This window comes from Oryctolagus cuniculus, chromosome 1 (genome assembly GCF_964237555.1).
Source record: "Oryctolagus cuniculus chromosome 1, mOryCun1.1, whole genome shotgun sequence".
NCBI lineage: Eukaryota > Metazoa > Chordata > Mammalia > Lagomorpha > Leporidae > Oryctolagus > Oryctolagus cuniculus.
Window position 1 is genome coordinate 57,184,276 of NC_091432.1, and position 13,835 is coordinate 57,198,110.

The 13,835-nt window shown below is 53.9% G+C and overlaps 1 protein-coding gene across 3 annotated transcripts in view; it reads left to right on the top strand.

Annotated features, from left to right (window-relative positions):
- Positions 1–13,835, top strand: part of SCUBE2 (signal peptide, CUB domain and EGF like domain containing 2) — a 72,413-nt gene that overhangs the window by 57,855 nt on the left and 723 nt on the right. For all 3 annotated transcript variants that reach the window (XM_051824145.2, XM_051824147.2, XM_051824154.2), the window contains 6 exons: positions 748–918; positions 2,855–3,022; positions 3,607–3,768; positions 6,195–6,392; positions 7,563–7,715; positions 13,571–13,650. In XM_051824145.2, coding sequence (XP_051680105.1) covers positions 748–918; positions 2,855–3,022; positions 3,607–3,768; positions 6,195–6,392; positions 7,563–7,715; positions 13,571–13,650 — 932 coding nt within the window. The remainder of the gene's footprint in view (positions 1–747; positions 919–2,854; positions 3,023–3,606; positions 3,769–6,194; positions 6,393–7,562; positions 7,716–13,570; positions 13,651–13,835) is intronic.

The window sequence follows — 13,835 nt, forward strand, 5'->3', positions numbered from 1 at the left end:
AGGAGCCAGAAGCTTCTTCTGGTTCTCCCACACAGGTGCAGGGGCCCAAGGACTAGGGCCATCTTCTACTGCTTTCCCAGGCCATAGCAGGGAGCTGGATTGGAAGTGGAGCGGCCGAGACTTGAACCAGCGCTCATATGGGATGCCAGCACTGTAGGCGGCTGCTTTACCTGTTACGCTACAGTGTCAACCCCACAGCTTTTTTTTTTTTAATGAATTTTCCAATCCATCTTGAACCTTTCTTTCTTCCCTTTCTCCTGTATGTCAAGCATTAATCTTTACAACTTCCCCCTTTTCCAACTAGGAAGATCCTATTCATCCTTCAAAGCCCAACACAATAGTGGCCTCCTCTAGGAAACCTTCCAGGATGCCATGAGCCAAAATCAACAGCACCCTCCTCACTGTTCTTTCAGCACTGGATTTATGCCCACTGAATGATTTTTACCTTTACAATCTTCTGACGGCCCTTTGAAGTAGAGCGATATGGATTTTTTAATATCTGTCAATCATCAATTGCTTGTGCTATAAAAATATTAGGACCCCTGTGATCCTTGCATGGCCTTGGGAGAGACATAAACACCTCTAACAGGGTCGCCAGTGGTCACGGGAGAGAGGGTGGGCAGGGTACCAAGAGGGGTGCACATTCTGTATTGCGGTGGTTTGCATGCGAGGTTGTGTGGTCAGGTCATGTAGTCTTTCCTTGGCCTATGCCCCTGCACTGACCAGGCTGTCTCCCCCTTTGGCCAGTCAGTTGCAGGGCTGGGACGTATTACGACGGAGCCCAAGAACGCTGCGTTTTGTGTCCAAACGGAACCTTCCAAAACGAGGAGGGACAAATCACCTGTGAACCGTGCCCAAGACCAGATAATCCTGAGGCCCTGAAGAGCCCAGAAGCGTGGAACGTGTCTGAATGCGGAGGTGAGGAAGCCCTGTGCTTGCTGCTCCTGTCTCCGCTGCCACTGCTTGGGCAGGAAGCAGCCGTGGTGGGCTCGTTGCTGGCTCGCTGGTGCTGGGGTCAGTGCCTGACACACACCAGGCAGACAGAGGACAGAGGACACTGGGGGAACAGAGACCATGCTGCCGTGTGCGTCTGGGACTCGCAGGACCTCCCCGTCTGTGGGGACTGCCCAGAAGTGCTAAATGGAGGAAGTTACGTTGGACTTTTTTTTTTTTCCTCCCAGATTTGGTCTAAAATTCATAGCTCTTTCATTTCAAACTAATAAATCCATCTGGATATTTTATTAAAACCGGGACCTCCCATGTGAAGAGGTTTGAATCATGTCTTAGGAAATGTTAACTTTGAAGCCAGGCTCTGGTAGGTTCTGCGGGCAAGCCTCCTGGTTATTTTCTGATTCAGTGTGTTCCTTTTGCTAAGAGGGGCTGGCTCTCTCCACACCGGGGGTGTGATCTGAGCGGCCATCCGTACCTGGTGGACACAGTGGAGGGCGCTGGCTCCTGTCCACCTCCCAGTGACCCCTCCCCATGACTCCTGGCCCCACCTTTCCTTCCCACTCCATGGCCGGACTGCTTCTGGCTCCAAGACCACTTCCTCACCTTGCGCATGTGGCTTGCTCATCCTCGTATATGACCTTCTTATATATTTATAGCAAAAAGAACATTAGTGACAATAGCTAACCTCATGAGTGCTGGGCACTCTACTAAGTATATTACATGAATTATTCATGAGGTTGCCTGTATCATTACATCAGCGTTGTGAGGCTAAAGTGACTCATTCAAGGTCACACAGCCAAGGAGCAGAGGGGCCAGAGTGAGTCCCACCAGACTCTTGCCTTGAGATTGCGCTCTCCAATGCTGTTGTGTCCACGGCTTACGGGTGAAAGGAAGGCCATTAAAATTAGCAGGGGAGAGACGGTTGGGAGTCCAAGCAGATTTTTATAGCATCTTGCCAGAGGTAAGCCAGTCCCTGAGGAGCGTGTGCTGTTAGAAACATGCAGTAGGCCGGCGCCGCGGCTCACTAGGCTAATCCTCCGCCTGGCGCCGCCGGCACACCGGGTTCTAGTCCCGGTCGGGGCGCCGGATTCTGTCCCGGTTGCCCCTCTTCCAGGCCAGCTCTCTGCTATGGCCAGGGAGTGCAGTGGAGGATGGCCCAGGTGCTTGGGCCCTGCACCCCATGGGAGACCAGGAAAAGCACCTGGCTCCTGGCTCCTGCCATCGGATCAGCGCGGTGCGCCGGCTGCAGCGGCGGCCATTGGAGGGTGAACCAACGGCAAAGGAAGACCTTTCTCTCTGTCTCTCTCTCACTGTCCACTCTGCCCGTCAAAAAAAAAAAAAAAAGAAAAAAAAAAAAGAAAAAAAAAACATGCAGTTTACAGCTGTGCTTCTTGTGCTAACCTTTAAAAACAAAATTTGCTGCTTAAAGTAAATGCTATGGGCCACTCTGTGGGCATGGCCTGGACTGGCTGGGTTTAGAGGACCACTTGGGGGATGCCTGGACAGCAGTGTGACTTAGTGAGGGGACTTGGCAAGGCGGGGCCTCTCCAGGCCACTCTTCACATCGCCACGATGCAGTCTGTTGTCGGATCACCAAAGAGAGTCCAGAACAGAGAGCTCTCAGCAGAGACGTGGGGCTGCGTGTAGGCCGGGGCCTGAGACACTCACGCCTCTCCTATCCGTGGGAAGCAGTTGGCCCCACGGTTTCCATCTTTGCACTGTGCTGGGTAAACGTCAGGCGCCCACTTGCCACCTGACCCAGGCTGGGCGGTGGGCCGGGGTTGTGTGTGTCTGTCACTGAGGCGGGAGCTGGGGCCTGACCCACGGCCGGCCTCACCCGCAGAGAGCAGGGGCAGGGTCTGCCCGGGCAGCCTCGCTCACCTGCAGCCATTGCTCCCCCTAGGTCTGTGCCAGCCCGGTGAGTACTCCTCCGACGGCTTCGCTCCCTGCCAGCTCTGTGCCCTGGGCACGTTCCAGCCGGAAGCCGGCCGTACTTCCTGCTTCTCCTGTGGGGGGGGCCTCCCCACCAAACAGCTGGGAGCCACTTCCTTCCAGGACTGTGAAACCAGAGGTGAGCCCTGGGCAGCTTGTCTATTTTGAGAACTGAATTTATTTATGTATTTACTTGAGTTCTATGGCAGTGTGGGGAGGCTGTGATGAAACCCAGCTTGGGGGTGCCCTGGGTCTCCCCGCCACCATGGCCCCTTTGGACAAGGCTGACAAAGGACGATCAGGGCGAGATAAGGGGGTTTTGTTCTCAGCTGCCCCGGCTCCTTCCCTCCAGCCTCCCCCACCTCAGCTCTCTGAGCCAGAGCTTCCCCTCCGACAAGGGCCCGGCCGCTTCTCCATGACCCTCTGCCTGGTACTGGGGCGCGCTGTACCGCCGCACGCGGCTGGCTGTGCTCAGCCTGAAGACTTGAAATGTGATCGCTGATGCCTCCGCGTGGGAAGACACACACGCGAGGCTTCTTTGCATTTTTCTCAGTGGCCTGGGTCCCACAAAAGCAGACTGTGTAGGGAACAGAGTGTTGATTATTGGCCCCCGACTGTGGGAAAGCGCAATTGCCTGGGGTGTAAAAGTTGATCTCACCAAGGGCAGGCTTTTGCATTGCACTTGATAAATCCAGCCTTCTTGTTTCTCGCCGCGGCCCCCAGTTCAGTGTTCACCCGGACACTTCTACAACACCACCACTCACCGCTGCATCCGGTGCCCCATGGGCACGTACCAGCCTGAATTCGGAAATAACTACTGTGCTTCCTGCCCAGGAAATACGACAACAGACTTTGATGGCTCCACAAACATTACCCAGTGCAAAAGTAGGTCTCTCTCTCTGAGCCTTTTCACTGTCCTGATCGAGAGGGCAAGAGCCCGGGCTCAGCCCAGCGCGGGGAGGACCCAGGATTCATCCAGAACTGTGTGGCTGCGGATGGCCATCGCACAGCCACGCGGGTCACTGCAGAGGGCGGGTGGGCCTGAGCCCCGGACTTAGCGATCCTGGTCGTGGCTGCTTCCCCAGGCCCTCACCTAAGCTCCACCTGCCTTGCCTTTCTTTCTTTCTTTCTTTCTTTCTTTCTTTCTTTCTTTCTTTCTTTCTTTCTTTCTTTCTTTCTTTCTTCCAAGATTTATTTATTTATTTGAAAATTAGGATTACACAGAGAGAGGAGAGGCAGAGAGAGAGAGAGGTCTTCCATCCGATGGTTCATTCCTCAGATGGCCGCAATGGCCGGAGCTGCGCCGATCTGAAGCCAGGGGCCAGGAGCTTCTTCCGGGTCTCCCATGTGGGTGCAGCCAAGGACTTCGGCCATCTTCTACTGCTTTCCCAGGCTGTAGCAGAGAGCTGGGTTGGAATAGGAGCAGCTGGGACTAGAACTGGTGCCCATATGGGATGTCGGCACTTCAGGTCAGGGGATTAACCTGCTGTGCCACAGCGCCGGTCCTCTGCCTTGCTTTCCTCCCAGGGACCTAATGTCGGCTCAGCCTTGCCCAGCAGGCACTGTTGTGTGACTGTGTTGGTGCCGGCAGAGAATGCCATCATAGCTGAGCTGCAGGGCACCCCAACTGTGGGTTGCAGATGAGGAGAGGCTTCCAGAGGGCGAGAGGAGGTTCTGATGGGGGCAGTGGCCAGGCACAAGAAAGAGCTTTATGTCCAGGAGCAGCTAGGGCCAAGAGCAGATGCAGGAATGGGGACGGACTTTGGGCAGAGACGCCCAGACCTGAGCAGAGAATGTATTGGTGGGATCCCCTGGTGGACCAGGAAGGGAAGCCTTGAATGCCGTCCTAAGGAGTTTGACTTGTATTTTCTAGAAAGAGGGAATCAAACGACTTGAAGTCTTACTGTTTGGGGTTGTAACCATTATGTAAAACTCTCCACTGAAGGCCAAAAGGAAATCTGCACTACTTCCGTGTCATTAAGGCAGCAATCCAGGGGAGCGAGGAGGCCGCCCCAAACTGGGGAAGCTCAAGACTGAGGGGCAGTGAGTTTGATTTTTATGGCTGAGTGGTTACCTATCCTAGTGAAGGCCTTGGACCCGCATCCTTGGCAGTTTGCATCTGCTTTCTTGTGAGCACCTGCTGTGATGGGCAGCTCGCTCCTCTCATGATTCTCTAGCCCAGGGGCGGGGAGCGTACAGAGCCCACGGAACCATTGGTTTTGTCATCAGGGCAACCAAGGGCAGGACCTGAAAATCAATAAGTCTATAGCGGGCTGATTTTTAAGTGGTCATTTTGTATGGCCTGGGAATGATGGCATACATGTCTGGATGTGCCCTGGGAGATGAGACTTTGGGGAGCTGCAGCGTTAGAAGGTTCTTCCTGGAGCCAGCATGACTGTGCAACCTTATCTGCTGTGCCCTGGGGTGTGGTCCTCCCAGTGTGAGGGCGCTCTCCACCTCGCCTGGCGCCCCCAAGCCCTCTTCTCTCCTGAGAGGAAGAACCTGTTTTCTACTGGCAATGGTAACTCCCAATTACTGTTGGAGAGGAGAAAACGTATCCCTTCAACATCTTCCCCTGCACGGGTCTCCCTGACAGCGGTAGGCAATAAGCTCCCAGAGGCAAGGACTTGTCTCTCCTGCTTCTGTGAGAGAGGTGGGTCATGTGTGTGTGCATGCATGTGTGTATGGGTGTGTGTGTGTGTGTGCCTGCATGTGTTTGTGTATATGGGTATGTGTGCACCTGTGTGTATGTGTGTATATGTGCATGTATGTGTGTGCATGCGTGTGTGCACCTGTGTGTATGCATGGGTGCATGGGTACTCTTTGCCTCTGACACCAGAGCTAAATAGCCACCATGCTCCATACCAACTAATAGCTCAGTGGAGCTCTGTTTCCCACCAAAAGTGTGAACTTACGCGGAGAGAAAAGTGGGAAAAACACAGCTGTCTTGTCTTCAGCAAAGGTCTCTCAGAGTCCAGTATTCTCTCCTGCGCAGTGAGCTCTGCTCTGCCTGTGCTGACCCACCTGGAAGCCTAAGTCAGGGCTCCCCTACAACTTGGACTTCGTAAACAAAATTTGAAAGCCCAGTTTGTCCTCTCGCTCACAAGTGCCTGCCCTTGACCTTGAGCATCTTCAGGCTACTGAGAAAGCAGGGCCTCAGGGAACTCAGAGGGCTGGACCCTTGGGGGGAGTTCTTGGGGGTGGCTCCTAAAGGGTCCCAGGGCGTTGAGGGACAGGCTCATTCCTGTCCTTGGGACCACGACAGAGAGGCAGTGTCCTGTCTCCCTAATTCACCGCGTTTCCTTTTCCAGACAGGAGGTGTGGAGGGGAGCTGGGCGAGTTCACGGGATACATCGAATCCCCAAACTACCCGGGCAACTACCCCGCCAACACCGAGTGCACCTGGACCATCAACCCGCCCCCGAAGCGGCGCATCTTGATCGTGGTCCCCGAGATCTTCCTGCCCATCGAGGACGACTGTGGCGACTACCTGGTGATGCGGAAGACCTGTGCGTCTCTGCCCGCTTCCCTCCCCTCCCGAGGCCGGCCGGGAAGCCGGTGGCCTGCTCCCCAGACTTTCAACGTGAGGAGTGGCCCTAGACGGGCACATGGGCTGACAGAGTTTGCCAGGAAACACAACCTAGAATAACACCACACCCTGGGGCCTCTCCTGCGCCCCCAGCGGTGGCTCGGTACTGCCCTCTGCAGTTCAGTCTTGTCCTCTGCACTCTCTGGCGCCTGTGGCACCTTTCCATAGAGCACAGCCTGCCAGTGAGCCTCAGGCAGTGCTGGCCCTAGACGTGGCCTCCCCCTCAGTAGCAGCTCATGGCTGGGGGCTGACAAGGCCAAGGGCACGGTCTAGCCAGGAGGGGCCCCTCCTCCTATCCTGACTCGTGCCCCTGTGTCCATAAAGGGATGCCACTGTCAGCACAGCCCAGAGGCAGTACAGTACAGTGAGTGGGCTCTGTGGCCAGTCCGCCTGGTTCTCAGTCCCGGCTCCATCTGTTATTAGTCCTGGGACATTGGACCTTCATTCCAAATCTCCCCACATCTCAGTCTCCTCATTGTGTCCGTGGGGGGTCACAGCAGCTGCTACCCCATGAGGTGACCATGAGAACTAAAGAAGGTCCGATCTGCAAGGCACTTCCAACAGCAGTGGCGCACGGAGCCCCTGTGTTAGTGCTGGGTGTTGTTGTCAGGGCTGACATGCCTGAGGCCAGGTGTAGGTTTGGTTCTGATTTTGCCACATACTGGCTGGGTAGCCCTGGGCAAGTGCTTAACCTCTCTGTGAAAGAAGGAAGCATTGCAACAACGTGTGTGGCTTTCAGAGGGTTAAAGATGACGCAGCCCATGGAGCGCTTAGCACAGCCTGGTCTTAGGAAGCGGGCAGCAGGCACTGGCGATTGGCACAGGTTAACCGTGGGTCAGCTCTGCAATGTGCAGGCCCTCGCCCCAGCTCCGATAAGGAATGCTACAGCCTGGGCTGCTGCCGGCTGCCCAACCACGCCCTTTCAGGCTGAGCGCCATCACCAGCAGAGGTGACTCTGGTTCCAGGACTTCGGCTTAAGTGATGGCTCGCCTGGTTCTGGAGAGCTCCTGAGTGTGACTTGATTTGTAGCTTGTGTGTCTGCCTGCTCAGTGATGAGTCCTGAATCCCTCCCCTCCCACTTCCCTCGCAGCCTCCTCCAATTCCGTGACAACCTACGAGACCTGCCAGACCTATGAGCGCCCCATCGCCTTCACCTCCAGGTCAAAGAAGCTGTGGATTCAGTTCAAGTCCAATGAAGGGAACAGTGCCAGAGGGTTCCAGGTCCCGTACGTGACGTACGACGGTAAGCGCTGGCAGCTCAGGCTGAGGCACGTGGGAGGGGCTTCTCTGCTGTGGCCAGAGCCGACTTCGGAGCCAGCTGGCACACTGCTGACAAGCACACGTGCTGGCAGCGTGAGGGGAAGGCGCACTGCTGACTCCCCATGCTGGATTCTAAGCAGGCATTCGGGGACGGCGGCGGCAGGGATGCAAAGATGCTTTAGGGAATACATCAAAAGTGAGCCTAGCTTGGTGGGTAAGGCCCTGGGCGCTGGGGTTGGGCTGCCTGGCTACAGTCTCTGCTGTGACTGTGTGTGCCACTGTGTCTGTGTTTCCCTTCTGTAACCTCATTTTCTTAATGCGTAAGTGAGGTTAATCATTGGACTTAAAGTGAGAGTTTAAGGAGCATTCCTAAAGGACCTGATGTAGTGACCAGCACATAGTAATTGCTCAATAAATACGAACTTGTGATTGTGGCGTTTATCACATGGAATCCTGGGAAAGGGAAAAAGACCCAATTCTGGTCCTGGCTCTGGCACTGATTTTCTGTATGATCTTGGGCAAGTCAGACGACTTGTCTGGTTTCATCTTGTTCATATTAAATGCAGACGCGGCCCCTCTGAGCCATGGGACCCTAATTAGATGGGAGAGACTTGTTCAACAAATATTTATTAGGGGCATAAGATGAGTTGGGCCTTGTCCTTGGGGGATCTCACAGTCTAGTGGGAAAGGCTGTCTGTTAATTCTTGAACTTAGCCATTCATCCATCCAACAAATATTCAGTGAGCATCTACTATGCCAGCCATTGGCTAACAACCTGCTCAGTCACAGAGATGCAGCCACGGGTGGGGAGCCTTTTTTCTGCCAAGGGCCATTTGGGTGTTTTTTTTTTTTTTTTTTTTTTTTGACAGGCAGAGTGGATAGTGAGAGAGAGAGACAGAGAGAAAGGTCTTCCTTTTGCCGTTGGTTCACCCTCCAATGGCCGCCGCGGCCGGCGCGCTGCGGCCGGCGCACCGCGCTGATCCGATGGCAGGAGCCAGGAGCCAGGTGCTTTTCCTGGTCTCCCATGGGGTGCAGGGCCCAAGCACCTGGGCCATCCTCCACTGCACTCCCTGGCCACAGCAGAGGGCTGGCCTGGAAGAGGGGCAACCGGGACAGAATCCGGCGCCCCGACCGGGACTAGAACCCGGTGTGCCGGCGCCGCTAGGCGGAGGATTAGCCTATTGAGCCGCGGCGCCGGCCCATTTGGGTGTTTGTAACATCATTTGTTGGCTACACAAAATTATCAGCCTAACAGCCTGCTGTCAATTTATTGAACTTTGAGTCCCACCTACAGTTGCCTGGGCAGGGCCAGACCAAATGGTTTTGTGGGCTTCAAATGGGTGAGGCTGGATGTCCTGCACCCTCAGTGAGATGCTACAGCAGGGCATGGGCAGGGTACTGTAGGAGCAAAGGACAACAGGGAGCAGTTCATTTTCCACGGGCTTTTGGAAGAAATAGAACAACGTCTTGAGGGATTTAGATCTTGAAAGAATTCATAAATTTGGGGAACATAAACAAAGAGGAAAAACATTCAGGAAGAGAGAAAGGCCGAGGCCAAAGCAAGAAGGATGGACGACCTGGCATGGGTGGGACAGATGAATAGTCTGATCTGCCGGTGGGTAGGATGCCTGGGGGCTACCGTGGGAGAGGAGACTAGAAGGGATGAAGACAGCCATGAAGAGCCTTGAGAGCCAGGCCTGGAAGGATAGACATCATCTTACGTGGCACCATTGAGTGTTTTCAGGCAGACAAGAGACACAGATGTCTGGGAAGACAGTACTCTAAAAATGCTTCACGTGGATCTGTGTCACATGTGGCAGAGGCTAAGGTCAGCATTCCTGCTCTGCTGTTGCCTGAAGGGGAGTCAAGCCCCGCTGTGAAGGCTCTGAGTGTCCAATGCCTGGGGTGGACACAGGGGCCTCCCACATGGCTCCAGGGAGGGCCACAGAGAGCCCCATCTACCTGCAAGCAGGCAGCCAGCAACCTCCTCTGTGGAATTAGGAAGGAAGCAAAAGAGACACTGAGATTGCAGAATAAATATCACGGAAGTGCACGCTGTAGCGTGGCTGTTTCCCTTTTCTTTTTTCTTATTTATTTATTTATTTATTGACAGGCAGAGTTAGACGGTGAGAGAGAGAGAGACAGAAAGGAATTCCTTCTGTTGGTTCCTCCCCCCCCCCCCCAAAATGGCTGCTACGGCCAGCGCTGTGCCAATCTGAAGCCAGGAGCCAGGTGCTTCCTCCTGGTCTCCCATGCGGGTGCAGGGCCCAAGCACTTGGGCCATCCTCCACTGCCCTCCCGGGTCACAGTAGAGAGCTGGACTGGAAGAGGAGCAACCAGGACAGAATCCGGCGCCCTAACCGGGACTAGAACCTGGGGTGCCGGCACTGCAGGCAGAGGATTAGCCAAGTGAGCTGCGGCACCAGCCTTCCTTTTCTTTTTTAAATGATTTATTTATTTGAAAGAGTTGAGAGAGAGAGGGAATCTCCCACCTGCTAGTTCAGTCCCCAGGTGGCTACAATGGCCAGGAACCAGGATCTTCATCCAAGTCTCCCACATGGGTGGCAGGGGACCACACACTTAGGCCCTCTTCCACTGCTTTTCCCAGGCCATTATCAGGGAGTTGGATCAGAAGTGGGGCAGCTGAGGCTCAGACCAGCATCCATATGGGATGCCGGCGTCGCAGGCGGCATCTTTACCGGCCGTGCCCGTGTCAGCCCATTATGGCTGTTTTCAACTCTGCTCTTGTGACACAGCAAAATGTTCTTGGTTGGTTCTTTTTAAAATTATTTTAAAATGTGCCTTTTTTAAAAAATAAAATATTTACCTATTTATTTGAAATGCAGAATTACAGAGACAGGGAGGGAGTGAGGGAGAGAGAGAGAGAGAGAGAGAAACAGAGAAACTGAGAAACTTCTATCTGCTGGTTTACTCCCCAAATGGCCACAACAACCTAAGCTAGGCCAAGCTGAAACCAAGAACTCCATTTGTTTCTCCCACATAGGTGCAGGGGCCCAAGCACTTGGGCCATCCTCTGCTGCTTCCCCAGGTGCATTAGCAGGGAGCTGGCTCAGAAGCGGAGCATCTGGAACTTGAACCAGTGCTCATATGGGATGCCAGCATAGCAGGTAGCTGCTTAACCAGCCCCTTCCTCCTTTTATTTATTTATTTTTTTAAAAAGAGGAATAGCTTGAACTGGGGAAGTAACACATAACCCTGGTTAGACCCATGAAAGTATATCTTGTATGTGTCAAAATAGTTGCAAGCTGCTTCTTTAGCCATTTAGAAACCTCCTAGGTCTTGCTGAGAGTCTGTTTTTTAAAACGTGTATCACATCAGCTGTCCACTCCCAGAAGTACAGCTAGCACACGGGGAAGGTGCCGCTGAGGCCACTGGAGGCCTTCCTGCTAGCCACTGCAGAGCGATGAGGACTGCAGTGGTGGTGAGCATGCCTCACCCATCCCTGGGGACCAGGCGCGTGCTCCAGTGCCTCTGACAGGGCACATTCCTCACGACCACCCCATGAAACCGTCACAGATGAGCCACTCGGGCTCAGAGATCTAAGTCAAGGTCACGGCGTGACGGAGATGCAGAGCTGGGATGGACACAGGTCTGTGGGAGCCCAGTGCCTGAGTGCTGAGCGTCAGCCCTGCACTGCTTTTCTACAGACTTGAGCAAGTGGGGAGACACAGTGGCTCTTCAAAGCAGAGGAAGTGGATGTGAAAGGACAGCAGTCTGTAAGCGTGCGGGATAGTGACAAACGGCTGCCCAACACAGTGACAACACAGCAAGCAACCTTGCCAGTGGGAAACCCCAGCATCAGAAAGCGCCATTTCTCCAAGGCAGAGATGTTGCAGCGAGGGATTCCAGGTTAAAAGTGCTTGTATTCTGATTCACGTTTTGTACGCGCTGAAATAAAAGGCTAGGAAGAACAGTATCACAGTAAGAGCACCGGCTCTGTTGCACACACAGCAGATGAGCCACTGTGAACCTTGCGCTGTTAATTTCCATTTGCCATCTCCTGGAGAGACGCTGTTCAAGGGCTCCTCCCACACAATTTCCGTCATGTTCTTATCATCTGTTTGGCTCTGTGGCACATGATACGCATACAAAGAGGCATATTTTTTTTTAATGTGTCTGGAATTTGGAAAAGATTGTGCTTTAGTTACAGCTTGATTTGAATTACAAGTGCAGGAGATAGGCTAGACTGTAGAGGGGGAGAATTTACATTTAGAGAAGGATTACCATGTGCGTTGCATTTAATGGGTATGCCAAGACAGAAAATGATTAATGAGAGAGAGGACATGGCTGTCTTCCTCCTGAACCAGCCTCATTCTCTAACCGCAAGCCCATTCAAATGGGGAGCATTGCTTGGTGGGCAGGAAGCTGGATTATTTTACATAATCCAAAAGCAGAGAGGAAGAGAAGTGCGGTGGGGAGTGGAAAGGGAAAGAAAAGCCTGGATGAAGTCACCGTGGAATGAGTACAGAGATCCAGGACTGAGCCCTAGACCCCTACAGAAAAAGATGGGGGAGAGGAGGCCACGCAGGGAGCTGAGGGAAGGAGGGGATCGAGGAGGAATATGGGGGGGGCGGCTGGTCTAGGCTATTCAGCAATGCGAAGGGTCACTGTAGACCTCAACAAGCAGTTCTAGAGGGGTAGCAGGGGGCACAGCTGCTTAGACTGTGGGCGGCAGAGAAGGAAAGATGGCGACACGGAGAGACAGGGCGCCGGCATTGTTTCCAGGGCTTCTGCAGCAAGGGGAGCTGAGAGGCTGGGTGAAAGAGGGAGGAGGGTTTTTAAGCTCAGAGACATAAACAATATGTTTGCGTGCTGATGACAGAGGTCAGTTGAGAGAGGAAACCTTATCACAGAGGAAGGTGGGAGCCAGGACCACTGGAACAGGTCCTTCATTTGGCGAGGGAAGATGGACCCGGTGTGGAGGGATCACAGAGGGTTCAGCTGAGGGAAGAGGCAGCACGAAAAAGGGGTGCTCAGGACTGCCACCTGCAGTGCTGGCATCTCATATGAACGCCGGTTTGAGTCCCTGCTACTCCACTTCCAGTCCAGCTCTCTGCTAGGGCCTAGGAAGGCAGTAGAGGATGGCCCAAGTGCTTGGGCCCCTGCACCCCTGTGGGAGACCAGGAGAAGCTCCTGGCTTCAGATGGGCACAGCTCTGGCTGTTGTGGCCATCTGGGGGAGTGAACCAGAGGATGGAAGACTTCTCTATCTGTCTCCCTCTGCCTCTCTGTAACTCTTTCAAGTAAATTAAATAAATCTTTAAAAAAAAAAAAAAAAGAAGAAAGAAGGGTGTAGACATGGCTGGTGGGGAGAGGAGGCGTGGGAGTCGACGCCTAATTGCCTTCTTGGGGTCAGAGCAGTAGGGGTTCTGGAGGCAGCTACAGAAGGGGTGTTGCTCAGTTGTTCAGAACCTTCCCCAAAATGACAGAGCAAGCTGGCACAGAGCTAAACCTTAAGAATGCTAAATATGGGCTGGCGCCATGGCTCACTTGGCTAATCCTCTGCCTGTGGCGCTGGCACCCCGGGTTCTAGTCCCGGTTGGGGCGCCGGATTCTGTCCTGGTTGCTCCTCTTCCAGTCCAGCTCTCTGCTGTGGCCCGGGAGGGCAGTGGAGGATGGCCCAAGTGCTTGGGCCCTGCACCTACATGGGAGACCAGGAGGAAGCACCTGGCTCCTGGCTTCGGATCAGCGTGGTGTGCTGGCCGCAGTGGCCATTTTGGGGGTGAACCAACAGAAGGAATTCCTTTCTGTCTCTCTCTCTCACTGTCTAACTCTGCCTGTAAAAAAAAAATGCTAAATATGTCCTTTATTGCAACAGAGGACTACCAGGAGCTCATCGAAGACATAGTCCGGGATGGCAGGCTCTATGCATCTGAGAACCACCAGGAAATACTGAAGGTGAGTGCGTGCAGCAGGCGGACATGGCGGGCGGCAGCGGGGCTGCTGCCCCGCCCACCCAGGCCTGCCCCGGCCGACATGGCTCACACCTGTGCCAGACTGCACTTTGCTTAAAAAAGAAAAAAAGAAAAAAAAAGTTCTTGTCTTCAGTGTTTTCAAGTGCAGTTGTGCTGTTCACTTTGGAT